General features: G+C 37.3%; 1 protein-coding gene across 2 annotated transcripts in view; it reads left to right on the top strand.

Moving 5' to 3' along the window:
- The first annotated feature begins 2,247 nt into the window (after positions 1-2,247).
- itpr2 (inositol 1,4,5-trisphosphate receptor, type 2) overlaps positions 2,248-14,493 on the top strand; it is an 84,505-nt gene continuing 72,259 nt past the window's right edge. For both annotated transcript variants that reach the window (XM_058074846.2, XM_058074843.2), the window contains exons 1-5: positions 2,248-2,641; positions 10,642-10,712; positions 10,938-11,056; positions 11,151-11,237; positions 13,798-13,956. In XM_058074846.2, the coding sequence (XP_057930829.2) occupies positions 2,550-2,641; positions 10,642-10,712; positions 10,938-11,056; positions 11,151-11,237; positions 13,798-13,956 (528 nt within the window). In that variant the 5' untranslated portion in view covers positions 2,248-2,549. The remainder of the gene's footprint in view (positions 2,642-10,641; positions 10,713-10,937; positions 11,057-11,150; positions 11,238-13,797; positions 13,957-14,493) is intronic.

Raw genomic sequence — 14,493 nt, 5'->3', positions numbered from 1 at the left:
TTAATAGGACCCCTTAATAGGAGCAGTGACAAGGAACTACTAATAGCGACAAAGTACACTCGAGTGTGTGTTGGTAAAATCCTTTTACGTTGTTTTTATTTCATCTTCATACACGAATGCTGTTTTTTATATTTTTATATAACATATTATAACACATAATAACATCTCCGATGATTAATGAAAAACATTATTACTGTATTTGAGTTCAAGGTCTGCTCATGAACACTAGAGGGCAATGTGGGTCAAATAGTAAGACCTTTCAATGCCGGGGGATTTAAAGGTTGACCTCCAGCGCCCCCTGGTGTATATAAATGACTAAACGGTTGTAAAGGCCACACAATACAGGCATCAAATTCTCTCCGTGTTATTTAGGCCTTGTTTTTGTGTATCTACTCCCCTTTGAATGCCAAATAAGCCCCTCTACCTTTACTTACATTATTATTATTTATTTAAATTATTTAAATTATTTGGGCAATTTACTGTTCACGCTGCACTTTATATTATGTTGCTCATTTTTGGTGTATCTATCTATTTATTCTCCACATTATTATTATTATTTATTATTACTTATCTTCTTTTGTGTCTGTTATTATATGGGAGCCAGGCAACGACATTTCGTTGGCAATTTCACTACTGTGTTTTTGTGCAATGACAATAAAGGGAGTCTATGTCTTTGAAAAGTATTTCGGAAGGGGAAAGTATATAAACAAAACAAAAGCTTACAAATACTTACTTAACAAAATTAAAAAAAAGTATAAAAAATAAGAACAACACTCAAATCTAAGACAGCCACATGAAATCAATAATCAGCTTTTTACCACCTAAAAACATTCCCTACATCAAAAGAATAGTGCCTAGACTCAATTTAGAGAGACTAATCCATGCCATCATCTTCAGGAGGCTAGACGACTATAACAGACTTACTAAACAAGCTGTAAAACTGCTGCACTACATCCAGAATGCTGCTGCTCCAGTCCTGACTAGAACGAGAAAGTTGGCAATACAAGGCGTATGCAAAAGAAATGCATTGTAATCTGTCAATGGCATTTCACACTGGAATATTTTTTGAATATGTGAATATATAATAAGATATATTGGTCTCTCTGTTTACAATAATTTCCCAATGGGTCATTTGTAATTCATTAAAGAGGTGCTGTGTGGCCAAATTCATTGAATACAGCAATAGGAAAAAAACACTGGTTTATTTCTGTTACCTGCATATTCAATAACATGATTTTCATGTCGTACTGCTAGTATCCGACGGTGCATTCAACAATTTGTTGAATAAGTTCCTGTTCTGCCATTCTCTGTGGGTATACTGGCAGATTTATGCTTTTTGTACAGCTGGGTGTATCATCCCTATATTGACCGTGGCGATAAAAAGGCATTATCAATATCTGATTGACATGAGTATTTTGTTTTCACACCCATCCTTGTTCACATTGTTGTTACTGCTATATGATACTATGAATCGTTATTGTTTACAAATTGAGGAAATGAGTTCTTGAACGCAATCACAGTCAGTTGTAGTCTCTGCTTGTGTTTAGTTTTTACTTTTTAGGAATAGCAAGCAGTTATTTTGTGATACTTGAATTAAACAAACGTATTTAAGTCAGATATTATTAGGTTCTCAGTGTTTCTTTACGGAGCCTGGCAAAAATTCCATCCCATGGGAAGCATGACAGAATTTTTTTTTTTAATTATTCTACACAAACCATGATATGAGTTGCTGGCACCAGCATTCTGCATACAATCAACGGGTGATCAAAATGGATGAATATAATAAATTGAGTTAACATCCCCAAGAACTGAAAACAGTTAGATTTATTTAAATGTCGCTCCATGGGGGCCCACCCCACTATTTGAGAAGCACTGACTTAAGTAAATAACAAATTAAGCAGGGCGAACGGAGTTGTAAAAGTATAAAAAACAGAAAAGTAGACACACTTTGTTGTACCTATGCTTTTGTCAAATTGTTACATGATGTGTTTCATGCTCCTTAGTGTCATTTGTCAATGTTTACTTCTACCATGCTAAAAATGTTAGGACACAGAATCCTACTTATGCCGATAAAAAAAATATTTCTACAATTACCTGAGACATTTATGGGTAAAAGAATACAAAACATGTACATTTGATTCTGGAATGAGCCTTTTTGATTTATTGGAATAATTTACGAAAGTGCGTTAGTGAGGGCCTATTGTCAAGGGCTGACCGGAATTAGCTCACAGCCTTGACAGCAGCAGTCCCCGCCCCCTTGAGGTGGATGTGAAAAGCAGCGATCTGCCACTTTGACATACAGGAAGAAGTTCAAGAAGCCTGGCAAACTCCGCCATTTCTTTCAAGTTAACACAAGTTTTTTTTTTCTAAGTCTACTTTTACTGTCTTTTAATGGTCCTGCTAAGGAAGTGGAACAGGAAGAAAGCTTGCTGAGCTGGGGGACACTATAACTCGTGGATTATTCCAACCAGAGACTTCACTGTGTGGGTGCAAATGGGGGACGACGGACAAGTTTGAAGTAGATCATCACTTTGCAAAAAAAAAAAAAAATGTCAGAACACAGATCGAGTTTCCTTCACATTGGAGACATCGTGTCTCTGTACGCGGAAGGATCGGTGAATGGCTTCATCAGTACTTTGGGGTACGTTGCTCCTCACTGCTTCTCTTTAATAACTTGGCTTTGCCGGAAAAAGCTAATTTGCATGAACATGTGACACTTTGAGGTTTTTGAGGCAACTGTAACAGGTATGCAAAGCAGACAAGTGCAATTGCTTACATTTAACATTCACAGGAGCGAGGAGGAAGTGGCATGTAACTTAATATTGGCATGCTACAAAATGTACACTCGACTATGTTCAATAATATTCAAACAAAATAACCAATTACCTAAAAATGTCATCCAACACTTCTACAAGAGAGAAGAAATATGATCTCAGGGAAGAACTACATCTGAAAAACTAGGACTACGTTAAAAAGCCAACTATGGAATCAAACTATGGAATGGATTGAGTAAGACCCTCAAACAATGCACAACGATGAGCCAATTCAAGAAACAATACAAGCAGTTGATGTTTGCTAAATACAAGGATGAAGAGTCTTGAACCAGTCATGATGTACTATATATATCACTATATTGACACTTACTATAGTCATTTTATAGTCATGTGACAAAAAAACTTAAACTATATTAGGAAAGCAGGAAGTGAACAAATGTAACAGTTACTGATTGTAAAAGTACCAGATGCAGGGGTAGGATTTAATACTCCTACTACTCCTTTTGGACATGTGGAACTGTGAACTGATTATGTGATGCATTCAATTGTAATCTGATGCATGTTCAAGTGAAATAAAACCATTACCATTACCAACTACAGAAAAAGGCAAAATCTCCTTATGATACATGGGCCTATACATGATAAATCTAATTTTCAATATCATTTTATATTATAATCGTGGTGCACCACCCACTTAGCTAGGCTGCATGCCAGTAAAACAAAAAAATAACATTTCCTCTTGCTATGTGAGAATTAGCACCAACTACAACAAATAAATTATATATTAATAATAGAAATTGTCAAGTAGAGATAATGGGTTCTTTCATATCTGCCCCCCCCAAAAAAAAACTTAAACTATATTAAGAAAGCAGGAAGTGAACAAATGTAACAGTTACTGATTGTAAAAGTACCAGATGGAGGGGTAGGATTTAATAAGCTTTGCTTCTTCCTACTCCTTTTTGGACATGTGGAACTGTGAACCGATTATGTGATGCGTTCAATTGTAATCTGATGCATGTTCAAATGAAATAAAACCATTACCATTACCAAAATGGGTTGTTGGATGACAAACTAGGCCAGGTGTGTCCAGTGGGGGTCGCATATAGAAAAACTGAAGGATGCAAAAGTCACTTGATACATAAAACCTAATTTACAGTAAGTCAATACTTGATATGCTAAGCTATCTCAATAAAACATTAAATCATCTTAGCTTTGTGTGAAAATATGTAACAAATTATTGTAGTTGATGTACTAACTAATATGTCTTCATCAATAATGACTTGATTTTACATGCTATGCTCAATCGTGATATGTTTTTATTTAGTGCAGACATGCCAATATATACAAATTTATAGTAATTAACATGCAATTTGACTGTTGAATAGTATTTCAAACGGGGGTGGGAGGTCATGAAAACATTCTTTATTGTAATTTACTTAATTTACATTACCGTATTTTCCGGAGTATAAGTCGCACAAGGCCAAAAATGCATAATTAGGTAGAAAAAAAACATACATAAGTCGCATTTTTTTGCAGGTAAATTTATTTGACTAACTACTTGACTAAAACAGACATTATGTCATCTTGGAATAAATGAATAGAGGCTGAATAGGTGTAAGATATGCTAACATAACGGTTATTCAGCTACACAAAAAATAAACAAACAGAAAAAGTGTCCAGTGTTTATGTAACATAAACAGTTTTTTCATTTATAAGTCGCTCTGGAGTATAAGTCGCAGGAACAGCCAACCTATGAAAAAAAGTGTGAATTATAGTCCGGTAAAAATACGGTATTTTTTATTCTAAGCCTATTTTTGACACTACTACAAACTGGTGACTTGTCATAATTCATTCATCTCTGCATCGTAGCTCCATCAGATAACCTTCCAGACTACTGGTGACATCATATTCTTTTGTTTTTCTTGGAACATGTACATTCATCATTTGAAATAAGCATTGTTTGGTTGCACTTCAGCTGGCCCTGAACTGAAAGCTTCCGAGCTTCAGGGTGCTCCCCGGGCTCTTAAGCCTGCAGAACAAGCATGATGAACTAACTGGCTGAGGAATGACTTTGCCCCACCCACACGTCTCAGAATGAGATTTCTCAATCTCATTCTTTGCATTTTAGGCCTATTTCTTCCACTTCAGTGTACTTTTCCCCATGTTTTACTTAGCTTGATTCGTGATTGATCAAAACAAAACAAAACAAAACAGCAAAACTATTAATTAAGTCGTAGCGGTCCTCCACACATTGAATAAAAGCATGTTGTGATTGTGAAGGCAGTCAAATACTGTCGCTTCATGTATTTACAGTATTGTTATTACTGTACTGTTATTATTTCACCAATCAGGTATCAAGAGCCACAGCCTTTGCATGCTCACTGGGTGTAGTGCCTTTTGTTTGTATAGGTTAACATGAAATCTCTGTGCTCACACGCCTTTTTATATGACAAACAATCAGAAGCCAAAAAAACCTGTAAGGTCATTACAAGTTCATCTGGGCTGTCCATGTTCATCCTGGCACTTGAGCCGTTGCATATTGTAAGTTGTTGCATGCATGTAGACCCCCCCCACCCCCACCCCCACCCCCACCCCCACCCACATTCCCGGAAAGTAGAATGGAACACATCTATTTCAACTCCTTAATTTAAACGTCCTGTATTTTCTTTGTCAAATTAATGTAACATGAACTAAGGCAACTAAAAATTGATTAATACAAATTAAATCCAGAGGATTAATCGAGTACCAGAATAGTTGCCGACGTCGACATATATGGTTGACTGCTTTCGTCAACATAAACTTTGAGTCCCAAAGTAGTCATTCTTTTGTTGACATATGTAACTATCTGTACACAGCATTAACGTGCATGCAGTGGCTTCTCGTTCAGTGTAATATAAGCTTCAGTGTTAACCTGGATTATATGCTAACAAAATACACCCATTTTTTTCTATCTTGCTAGCCACCAGAAGAAAGATTTGTGCATATACAAAAACTTTATTGTCATTGTAGTTAAGGCATACAATGAAATTACAGCAGCCGATCTGTTAGATAAGAGTATAAAATGTATGAAATTAGAAGAATCTAAATCAGTGGTCTCAAACACGCGGCCCGCGGGCCAAATGTGGCCCGCAGGACACTAGTTTGAGGCCCCCGCCTTGATATGAAAGTTTAATGTTAGTGCGGCCCGCGCAAGTTTGATATGGATGCTGTATGGTATCATGTACCCAGAAAAAATTATAACGTTTGATTAATGTTCATGTTAAAGGTTAAATAACTGTTAATAGTTATCCTCCCTATCCGTGTGGAAGTGGTAAGTTTTTGGCTATTTAAGTTGAAAGGAAATAACTTGAAGGCTACCGTTTAGGTCGCTAGCTCTCTAGTTTGCGAGTTAGCATGTGTCTCAAGACCCTGCAGTTGCGCAATATGTTGTAAATAAAAAGAGTATAAATGTGACTATAGTCGTGTTTTGTCATGTCTACAGGGCTCTAATAATGCTTTGTTCATTTTAATCTGAAAAAAATAATTTGTCTACCCACCAACTATATGTGGTTTCTTAAGTTTTTATTATTTGCTGTTTTTATTATTATTATTATTATATTTATTTATTACTGATTGATTGATTTTCTTTATTCTTGATTTGTTTATTTATTTTTCATCTTATTTTGTTTAGAAAAATAAAAAGTAAGATATTTGAGAACAGTGGAATGTTTTATCAGAGCTTTTATTGTAGAAAATTGGAACCAAAGCGAAGTTTTTAAAAATTTTTTGTTTTTAATAAATGCATTTTTTTTTTTTTTTGGGAAAAACCTGATGCGGCCCAGTCTCACCCAGACCCTAGCTCCAGTGGCCCCCAAGTAAATTGAGTTTGAGACCCCTGATCTAAATAAAGAAAATGCACACATTGAGCAAAATTATGTCAACAAACTGGCATAGATTTGAAAATGTGTTATTAATTCCCTTTCTCCCTATGTCCCCGGTAAAAGTTCCAAGTAAATGTGCAAGTAATGGCTATTTTAGGGTTTAGTTATACTGTCAACATGGGTCAGTGAGCTAGCTAGCCGGTGTGGCGTTAACATAAACTGGTTCCACTAATGCAGGGGTCGGCAACCCGCCTCACCTGACTCTTCAGCCTCCTTGTTTGCGGCTCCCTTTAACACCGATGTGGAGTAAATGTGTATTTTTGAAAAGAGTTTGAAATATCCAATTCACCACCAAGTCCTTGAATGCATGCAAAGGGAGTTTCGAATTGAGTCTGAAGTCTGAACAATTGAATAATTCATGAGAAAACAGCAATATATTTTCAAAATAAGTGCGCTGTATTTACAGTATATGTGACGGTTTATGACTGCTTTGGTGCGGGGCGGACCTCACGGTAGCAATTGCAAAACAATATGTTGGCCTCATTTTTAAGTCTCCAAAAGCCAAAAGAATCTCCAACGATGCCAGAAAAACTCTGCCGTTCACTTTTCAAAAAGTTGCCAAGAAGTTTTGGAAAGTCGCCAAGTTGGCCACACTGGGATGCACATGAGTTCGCCGGGAAGGGGGAGCCATTCACAAATGGAGAATACGTGAAAGAATCATTCATAAAAATATTGCATTTATTCTCTCAATTAAAAAATAAACAGAAAATTACTGTTGTTGATTTATGGTAATGGTTGTAATGGTAATGGTAATGGTAATTTCATTTGAACATGCATCAGATTACAATTGAATGCATCACATAATCAGTTCACAGTTCCACATGTCCAAAAGGAGTAGGAAGAAGCAAAGCTTATTAAATCCTACCCCTCCATCTGGTACTTTTACAATCAGTAACTCTTAGATTTGTTCACTTCCTGCTTTCCTATTATAGTTTAAGATTTTTTTTTGGTTTGTTTTTTAATTTTTTTTTTTTATTTTTACATTTTTTTAATTTACAACATCAGATTACAATTGAATGCATCACATAATCAGTTCACAGTTCCACATGTCCAAAAGGAGTAGGAAGAAGCAAAGCTTATTAAATCCTACCCCTCCATCTGGTACTTTTACAATCAGTAACTGTTACATTTGTTCACTTCCTGCGATCCTAATGCAGTTTAAGTTTTTTTTTTTAGGATACGGTCGTGAGGATGTGCTGTGTTGTTGTAGCAACGCTACCATGACCATTGTGTCCTCATTTTCTAGTACTCATTATCAACTACACTGACATTCTTTTCTGATATGTTTGCGTACCCAACCAATTAATCCATTAATCCATTAATCAGCTTCAGATTAATCGTCCAAAAAATGTAACATTATTTTAAAAAGGGGTCCCATTTTGCTATTTTTTCGGCCCTTAGTATCGAGTTGTGGACTCCTATAGAGCAGCTATACACAAAGCTTTCTAGATCTTCCAGAATCTGCACCTATTCACATATATTTCTTTGGATTTTAATGTATTCCCACCCACGGCTGGCCCACTCCACTGTGGTTGGTCACACTTTTAACCACTAACTAAAGAAAAAAAACTCATCGTTGTGCATTGTCTTAGGGTCTTACTCAATCCATTCCATAGTTTGATTCCACATACTGAAATGCTATGTTTTTTTTAACGTAGTCCTAGCATATAAGTGTTTCAAATGTACTTCTTCCCTGAGATCTTTTTTCTTCTCTCTTGTAGAGAAGTATTGGATCATATTTTTAGGTAATTTAGCCTTATGCATTATTTTAGCTGTTTGAAGATGAACTATATCAGCAAGATTTAAGGTTAGAGTTTGATAGTACGTAACCTTACAACGTCAAGGGCATTTTGGCATAGCCCAACTAGGTTATAATGAAAGGGTAGATTTATGGAGTATGTGAGTGTTATCAACACGTTGACACATGTGGCAGCATGCCTCGATTGTATAAAATGTCCTCCACATGCAATTACTTTTACTTTACTTTTTGACCTTTTTCCCCTTCCTGAAACCTCCGAACATGAAGCGTCGCTCCTTTTTTGTGTGTTGTTGTTTTTTTTTTTCTGTGTTCAACACAAACACTGGAGCTATTATTAGCTGCTGTGTGTCCAGCCTTGTTGCTTTATCAGTGGTTCATGGTTAACCCAGTTACAGAGCAAAGCGGACACACTTTGTCAGGCGATGTTAGAGCTCCTCCTCTCAACTCAAACTCGAAGTTACTTATTTATGAGCTTTTAGGACTAAAATTGTCCTTTCCTGTTTATCCATTTCACACTTCATGACTCAGCTTGTCAGGCTTTATTGTTTCATGTCTTGATCCGACACTAATAGGGTTGTTTGTGGACGTTTTGCTCATCCGGTGGACTGACAGTGATCAAGTGTATGGTGTTCATGGTGAAGAAAAGGCTGAGCATGAATTGAGGGAATTGTGTATTGCCTTACACTAGGAAGAATGGGTATGATTTTTGTGTCAGTCTTTAGTGTAAACTGGAACTGAGCCATCGGCAGTGTATTAGTTTTCTTTTGTACACATCGAATGTGGAAATGAGGCAGCCAATATCTATTTGTCACTTCATTAAGTACAGTCAAATGAGGTCCAATAGGTTTGTTAGCTGCACGGTGGAGCTCACGGTTTGCACATTTACTTTATGGTTCATGGTTGTACTCCAGGTAATTGAGTTTCTTTCCACATGGATGTCAGTTCATCGGTTAAATGTGGGTGTCAATTGTTGTTTGTCTATATGTGCCCTATGATTGATTCCCGACCAGTCCAGAGATTCATGGGTATTAGAGTTGTAGTTTGCAGTAGCCACGTATACATGGACCCAAATATTCCAATTCCATTCGGGTTATTTGCTCAAACGGAAAGAATGTACCCTTTTGTATACACCTCATTCCGAAAGAAAAGTGCCAATCCGAATGAATATATAATCGGATTCACAGGGGTGGAATATTCCTTTCCCTAATCCGATTGAGGTATCTTGTATCCGCTCAATTGGAAAGTTGTCAGATTGCGTTCTTTCAGTGCATGCTCAGCTGTGACGTCTCTCAGGTTTTGAAAATGGCGGCGAACAGTCATCACTGGACTACTGCGGAAAGTTCGTTTTTGATACAAACTTTAAAACAGGGGTCTCAAACTCAATTTACTTGGGGGGGCACTGGTGCTAGGGTCAGGGCGAGACTGGGCCGCATCAGGTTTTCAAAAAAAAAAAAAAAACAACAAAAAAACGTATTTATTAAAAACAGAAAAATGAATAACTTTGCTTTGGTTTCGATTTTCTACAATAAAAGCTCTGATAAAACATTCCACTGTTCTCAAATATCTTAATTTTTATTTTTCTACACAAAATAAGATGAAAAATAAATAAACAAATCAAGAATAAAGAAAATCAATCAGTAATAAATAAATATAATAATAATATTAAAACAGCAAATAATAAAAACTTAAGAAATCACATATAGTTGGTGGGTAGACAAATTATTTTTTTCAGATTAAAATGAACAAAGCATTATTAGAGCCCTGTAGACATGACAAAACACGACTATAGTCACATTTATACTCTTTTTATTTACAACATATTGCGCAACTGCAGGGTCTTGAGACACATGCTAACTCGCAAACTAGTGAGCTAGCGACCTAAACGGTAGCCTTCAAGTTATTTCCTTTAAACTTAAATAGCCAAAAACTTACCACTTCCACACGGATAGGGAGGATAACTATTAACAGTTATTTAACCTTTAACATGAACATTAATCAAACGTAATAATTTTTGGTACATGATACCATACAGCATCCATATCAAACTTGCGCGGGCCGCACTAACATTAAACTTTCATATCAAGGCGGGGGCCTCAAACTAGATACAAGGATACCAATACTAGTAATACTAATACTATATAATACTAATAATAGTGTAAATATGCTGACCATTGTTATTCTTCTGCAGACTTGTTGATGACAGGTGTGTCGTCCAGCCTGATGCCGGAGACTTGGCAAATCCTCCAAAAAAGTTCAGAGGTTAGTGCGATTGGTCATGCACAAACAGACACACACACACAATCTCAAGGCCGACTATGTCAACTCATTTCACGCTTTTTGTATCACCGTGGCCTCCGGTGTTGCTTTTGTTGTGTTTATCTGATTTAGCAGGCCCCCTGCTTGGTAAATAAACATGTCCTCCAACTTCTACCATGACTCACAGCGGCGATGACTGCATACCTGACTGCCTTGTGTTTCCTGCAGATTGCCTCTTCAAGGTGTGTCCCATGAACAGGTACTCTGCCCAGAAGCAGTTCTGGAAAGCGAAACAAGGGAAACAAGGGAACAACAACACACAAGCAGACTTGTTCAAGAAGTTACAGGTTGAATTCCCACCGCACTACCTCCTATTATCAAACTCTAAATTATTCTATGCATCCTTTTTGAATGTGGAACAAATTGGATTTTATTCCGCAGCATGCAGCAGAGCTTGAGCAGAAGCAGAACGAGTCTGAAAATAAGAAGCTTCTCGGAGAAGTTGTTAAATACAGCAATGTCGTTCAGGTATTGCCCATTTGTTTTTGTGTGTTTACAATATGTGTATATACATTATATTAAGTAGTATACAATATTTTCAATAGATATTGTATTATACTATTATTATAGTTACGGTAGGCTGCACGGCGGTCGAGTGGTCAGCACACAGGTGACACAGCTAGGAGACCCGAGTTCAATTCCACCCTCGGCCATCTCTGTGTGGAGTTTGCATGTTCTCCCCGTGCATGCGTGGATTTTTTCCGGGGACTCCGTTTTCCTCCCACATTCCAAAAACATGCTCGGTTACAATATTTTCCGGACTATAAGTCGCGCTTTTTTCATAGGTTGGCTGTTCCTGCGACTTATACTCCAGAGCGACTTATGAATGAAAAAACTGTTTATGTTACATAAACACTGGACACCTTTTCTGTTCATGTTTATTTTTTATGTAGCTGAATAACCATTGTGTTAGCATCCAATAGGACGTAATGTCTGTTTTGGTCAAGTAGTTTCTAAGATGAATTACCTGCAAAAAATGCAACTTATACTCCAGTGCGACTTATGTATGTTTTTTTTCTACCAAATTATGCATTTCTGGCCTTGTGCGACTTATACTCCGGAGCGACTTATAGTCCAGAAAATACGGTAATTGGCGACTCCAAATTGTTCGTAGGTATGAATGTGAGTGTGAATGGTTGTTTGTCTATATGTGCCCTGTGATTGGCTGGCCACCAGTCCAGGGTGTACTCCGCCTCTCGCCCGAAGACAGCTGGGATAAGCGGTAGAAAATTAATGAATGAATACGTTATATATAATAAGAATTACTAGGGATGTCCTTACCAATAATTAGCAGCCCAATATCAGCATAAAAATGTGATATTGGTATCAAACCAATATCTTTAAAAAATGCTGTATACAACACACATGTTCATTCCACCACAGTAGATACTAGGTCATGTTACACATATCGGTATTGGTGTCGGCTGATATCGGTATCGGAAATTGAGATTTGGACAATATCGGTTTTCTGTAATGAAAAGCCTACATCGGACATTAGTGGTGTGTTCGTCATGAACGAACAGGTCAAAAGAACTAATTTTGTGAGCGGAATGAACAAGGTCACAAGCCCCTAAAATACCCGTTCAGTCCGTTCAGTTGCAAATGCTTTTTCTTTGATTGGCTGGAGAGTCAGTTCACCGTTCCTATCTGCATGCTTGCCTGTCTTATCCTATTGTCGTGCCTCGCTCTGTGGGTGGGTGGGGTTAGCTGATTGAAAGACAGACACCGAGAGATTGGCCGACACTGTTGGTGACCTCGTTCATTCCGTTCACAAAATAGAACTAGTTCTTTTGACCCGTTCGTTCATGGCCTTCACACCACTAGTCATCACGTGTTGTCGCGCTGTTTAGTTGGAACGAACATGAACATGAGTGAACGGACTGACTCGACACGGCCGACCGGGTCTATGCACGGGAGGAGATCACAGCCTAACGACCTATTGACCGAAATGAACGGATCTTTTTACTGAATGAACTGGAATGATCCGGTTTACTGAAATGAACGGTTTTGCCCACCACTATCAGACATCCCGGCAAAAGTAAAAAGTAAAGTAAAAAGTAAAGTTAAAGTTAAAGTTAAAGTTAAAGTGAACGGATCTTTTTACTGAATGAAGTGGAATGATCCGGTTCACTGAAATGAACGGTTTTGCCCACCACTATCAGACATCCCGGTAAAAGTAAAGTAAAAGTAAAAGTAAAGTAAAGTAAAAGTGAACGGATCTTTTTACTGAATGAAGTGGAATGATCCGGTTCACTGAAATGAACGGTTTTGCCCACCACTATCAGACATCCCGGTAAAGTAAAAGTAAAGTAAAGTAAAAGTAAAGTAAAAGTGAACGGATCTTTTTACTGAATGAAGTGGAATGATCCGGTTCACTGAAATGAACGGTTTTGCCCACCACTATCAGACATCCCGGTAAAAGTAAAGTAAAAGTAAGGTTAAAGAAAAGTAAAAGTAAAAGTAAAAGTAAAAGTAAAAGGTAAAGTAAAGTTAAAGTAAAGTAATAGTAAAGTTAAAGTAAAGTAAAAGTGAACAGATCGTTTTACTGAATGAACTGGAATGATCCGGTTCACTGAAATGAACGGTTTTGCCCACCACTATCAGACATCCCGGTAAAAGTAAAGTAAAAGTAAGGTAAAAGTAAAGAAAAGTAAAAGTAAAAGGTAAAGTAAAGTTAAAGTAAAGTAATAGTAAAGTTAAAGTAAAGTAAAAGTGAACAGATCGTTTTACTGAATGAACTGGAATGATCCGGTTCACTGAAATGAACGGTTTTGCCCACCACTATCAGACATCCCGGTAAAGTAAAAGTAAAATAAAAGTAAAAGTAAAGTTAAAGTAAAGTAAAAGTGAACGGATCTTTTTACTGAATGAACTGGAATGATCCGGTTCACTGAAATGAACGGTTTTGCCCACCACTATCAGACATCCCGGGTAAAGTAAAAGTAAAAGTAAAGTAAAAGTAAAGTAAAATAAGGAAGCATCGGCTATTACTGTCAGTCTGTGAGCTGTTTTGTTTCTTGCTTCTCAGCTCCTACACATCAAGAGTAACAAATACCTGACTGTGAACAAACGTCTCCCCGCCTTGCTGGAAAAAAATGCCATGCGTGTATCCCTGGACCCAGCTGGGAATGAGGGCTCGTGGTTCTACATTCAGCCCTTCTGGAAGCTTCGCAGCGAAGGAGACAATGTAGGTGACCCTTCCGATTTTCATCATTTTTACACACACTGATAATGCACATAATGGGAACCTCCTGTCGGTCCTCGCTACAAACAAATGTTTGTTTGTCAGTTGTTTCTCATTTCAGTAACATTTCTAATTTTATCCCTCCTTTTTCCTCTTTGGCTTTAGCATCCTATGTTTACAGGTATTGCTTTTGTTTGTGCATGAGGATGTGCATTGTGGGAACGAATTCCAAGTCTTGAAGTGTGTGTCACTGATGCTTGATTTTTATGGAAAATGTTATTTCACAGTATTTCAGCATGAGTTAGTGTGCTTAGATTATGACATCAGTTTGTGTCGTGGGCCTTTTTTATATTTAAAATTTACAGTACAGTAATTGTGAATAGCTTCACAAACATGAGCTACGCATTAGCAAGGTTTACCGTCATACTTATAAGGGTACATACATACTGTATATTTCTACCGTGTGTACAAACTGTTATCTTTTAGAGCAGGGGGTCTCAAACTCAATTTACCTGGGGGCCACTGGAGCTCGGGTCTGGG

This window comes from Doryrhamphus excisus, linkage group LG1 (assembly GCF_037039965.1).
Source record: "Doryrhamphus excisus strain RoL-2023G ecotype Guam linkage group LG1, RoL_Dexc_Guam_v1.1, whole genome shotgun sequence".
NCBI classification, from domain to species: Eukaryota; Metazoa; Chordata; class Actinopteri; order Syngnathiformes; family Syngnathidae; genus Doryrhamphus; species Doryrhamphus excisus.
The sequence above is the reverse complement of the archived record's forward strand: the minus strand, read 5'-3'. Positions and strand labels throughout refer to the sequence as shown.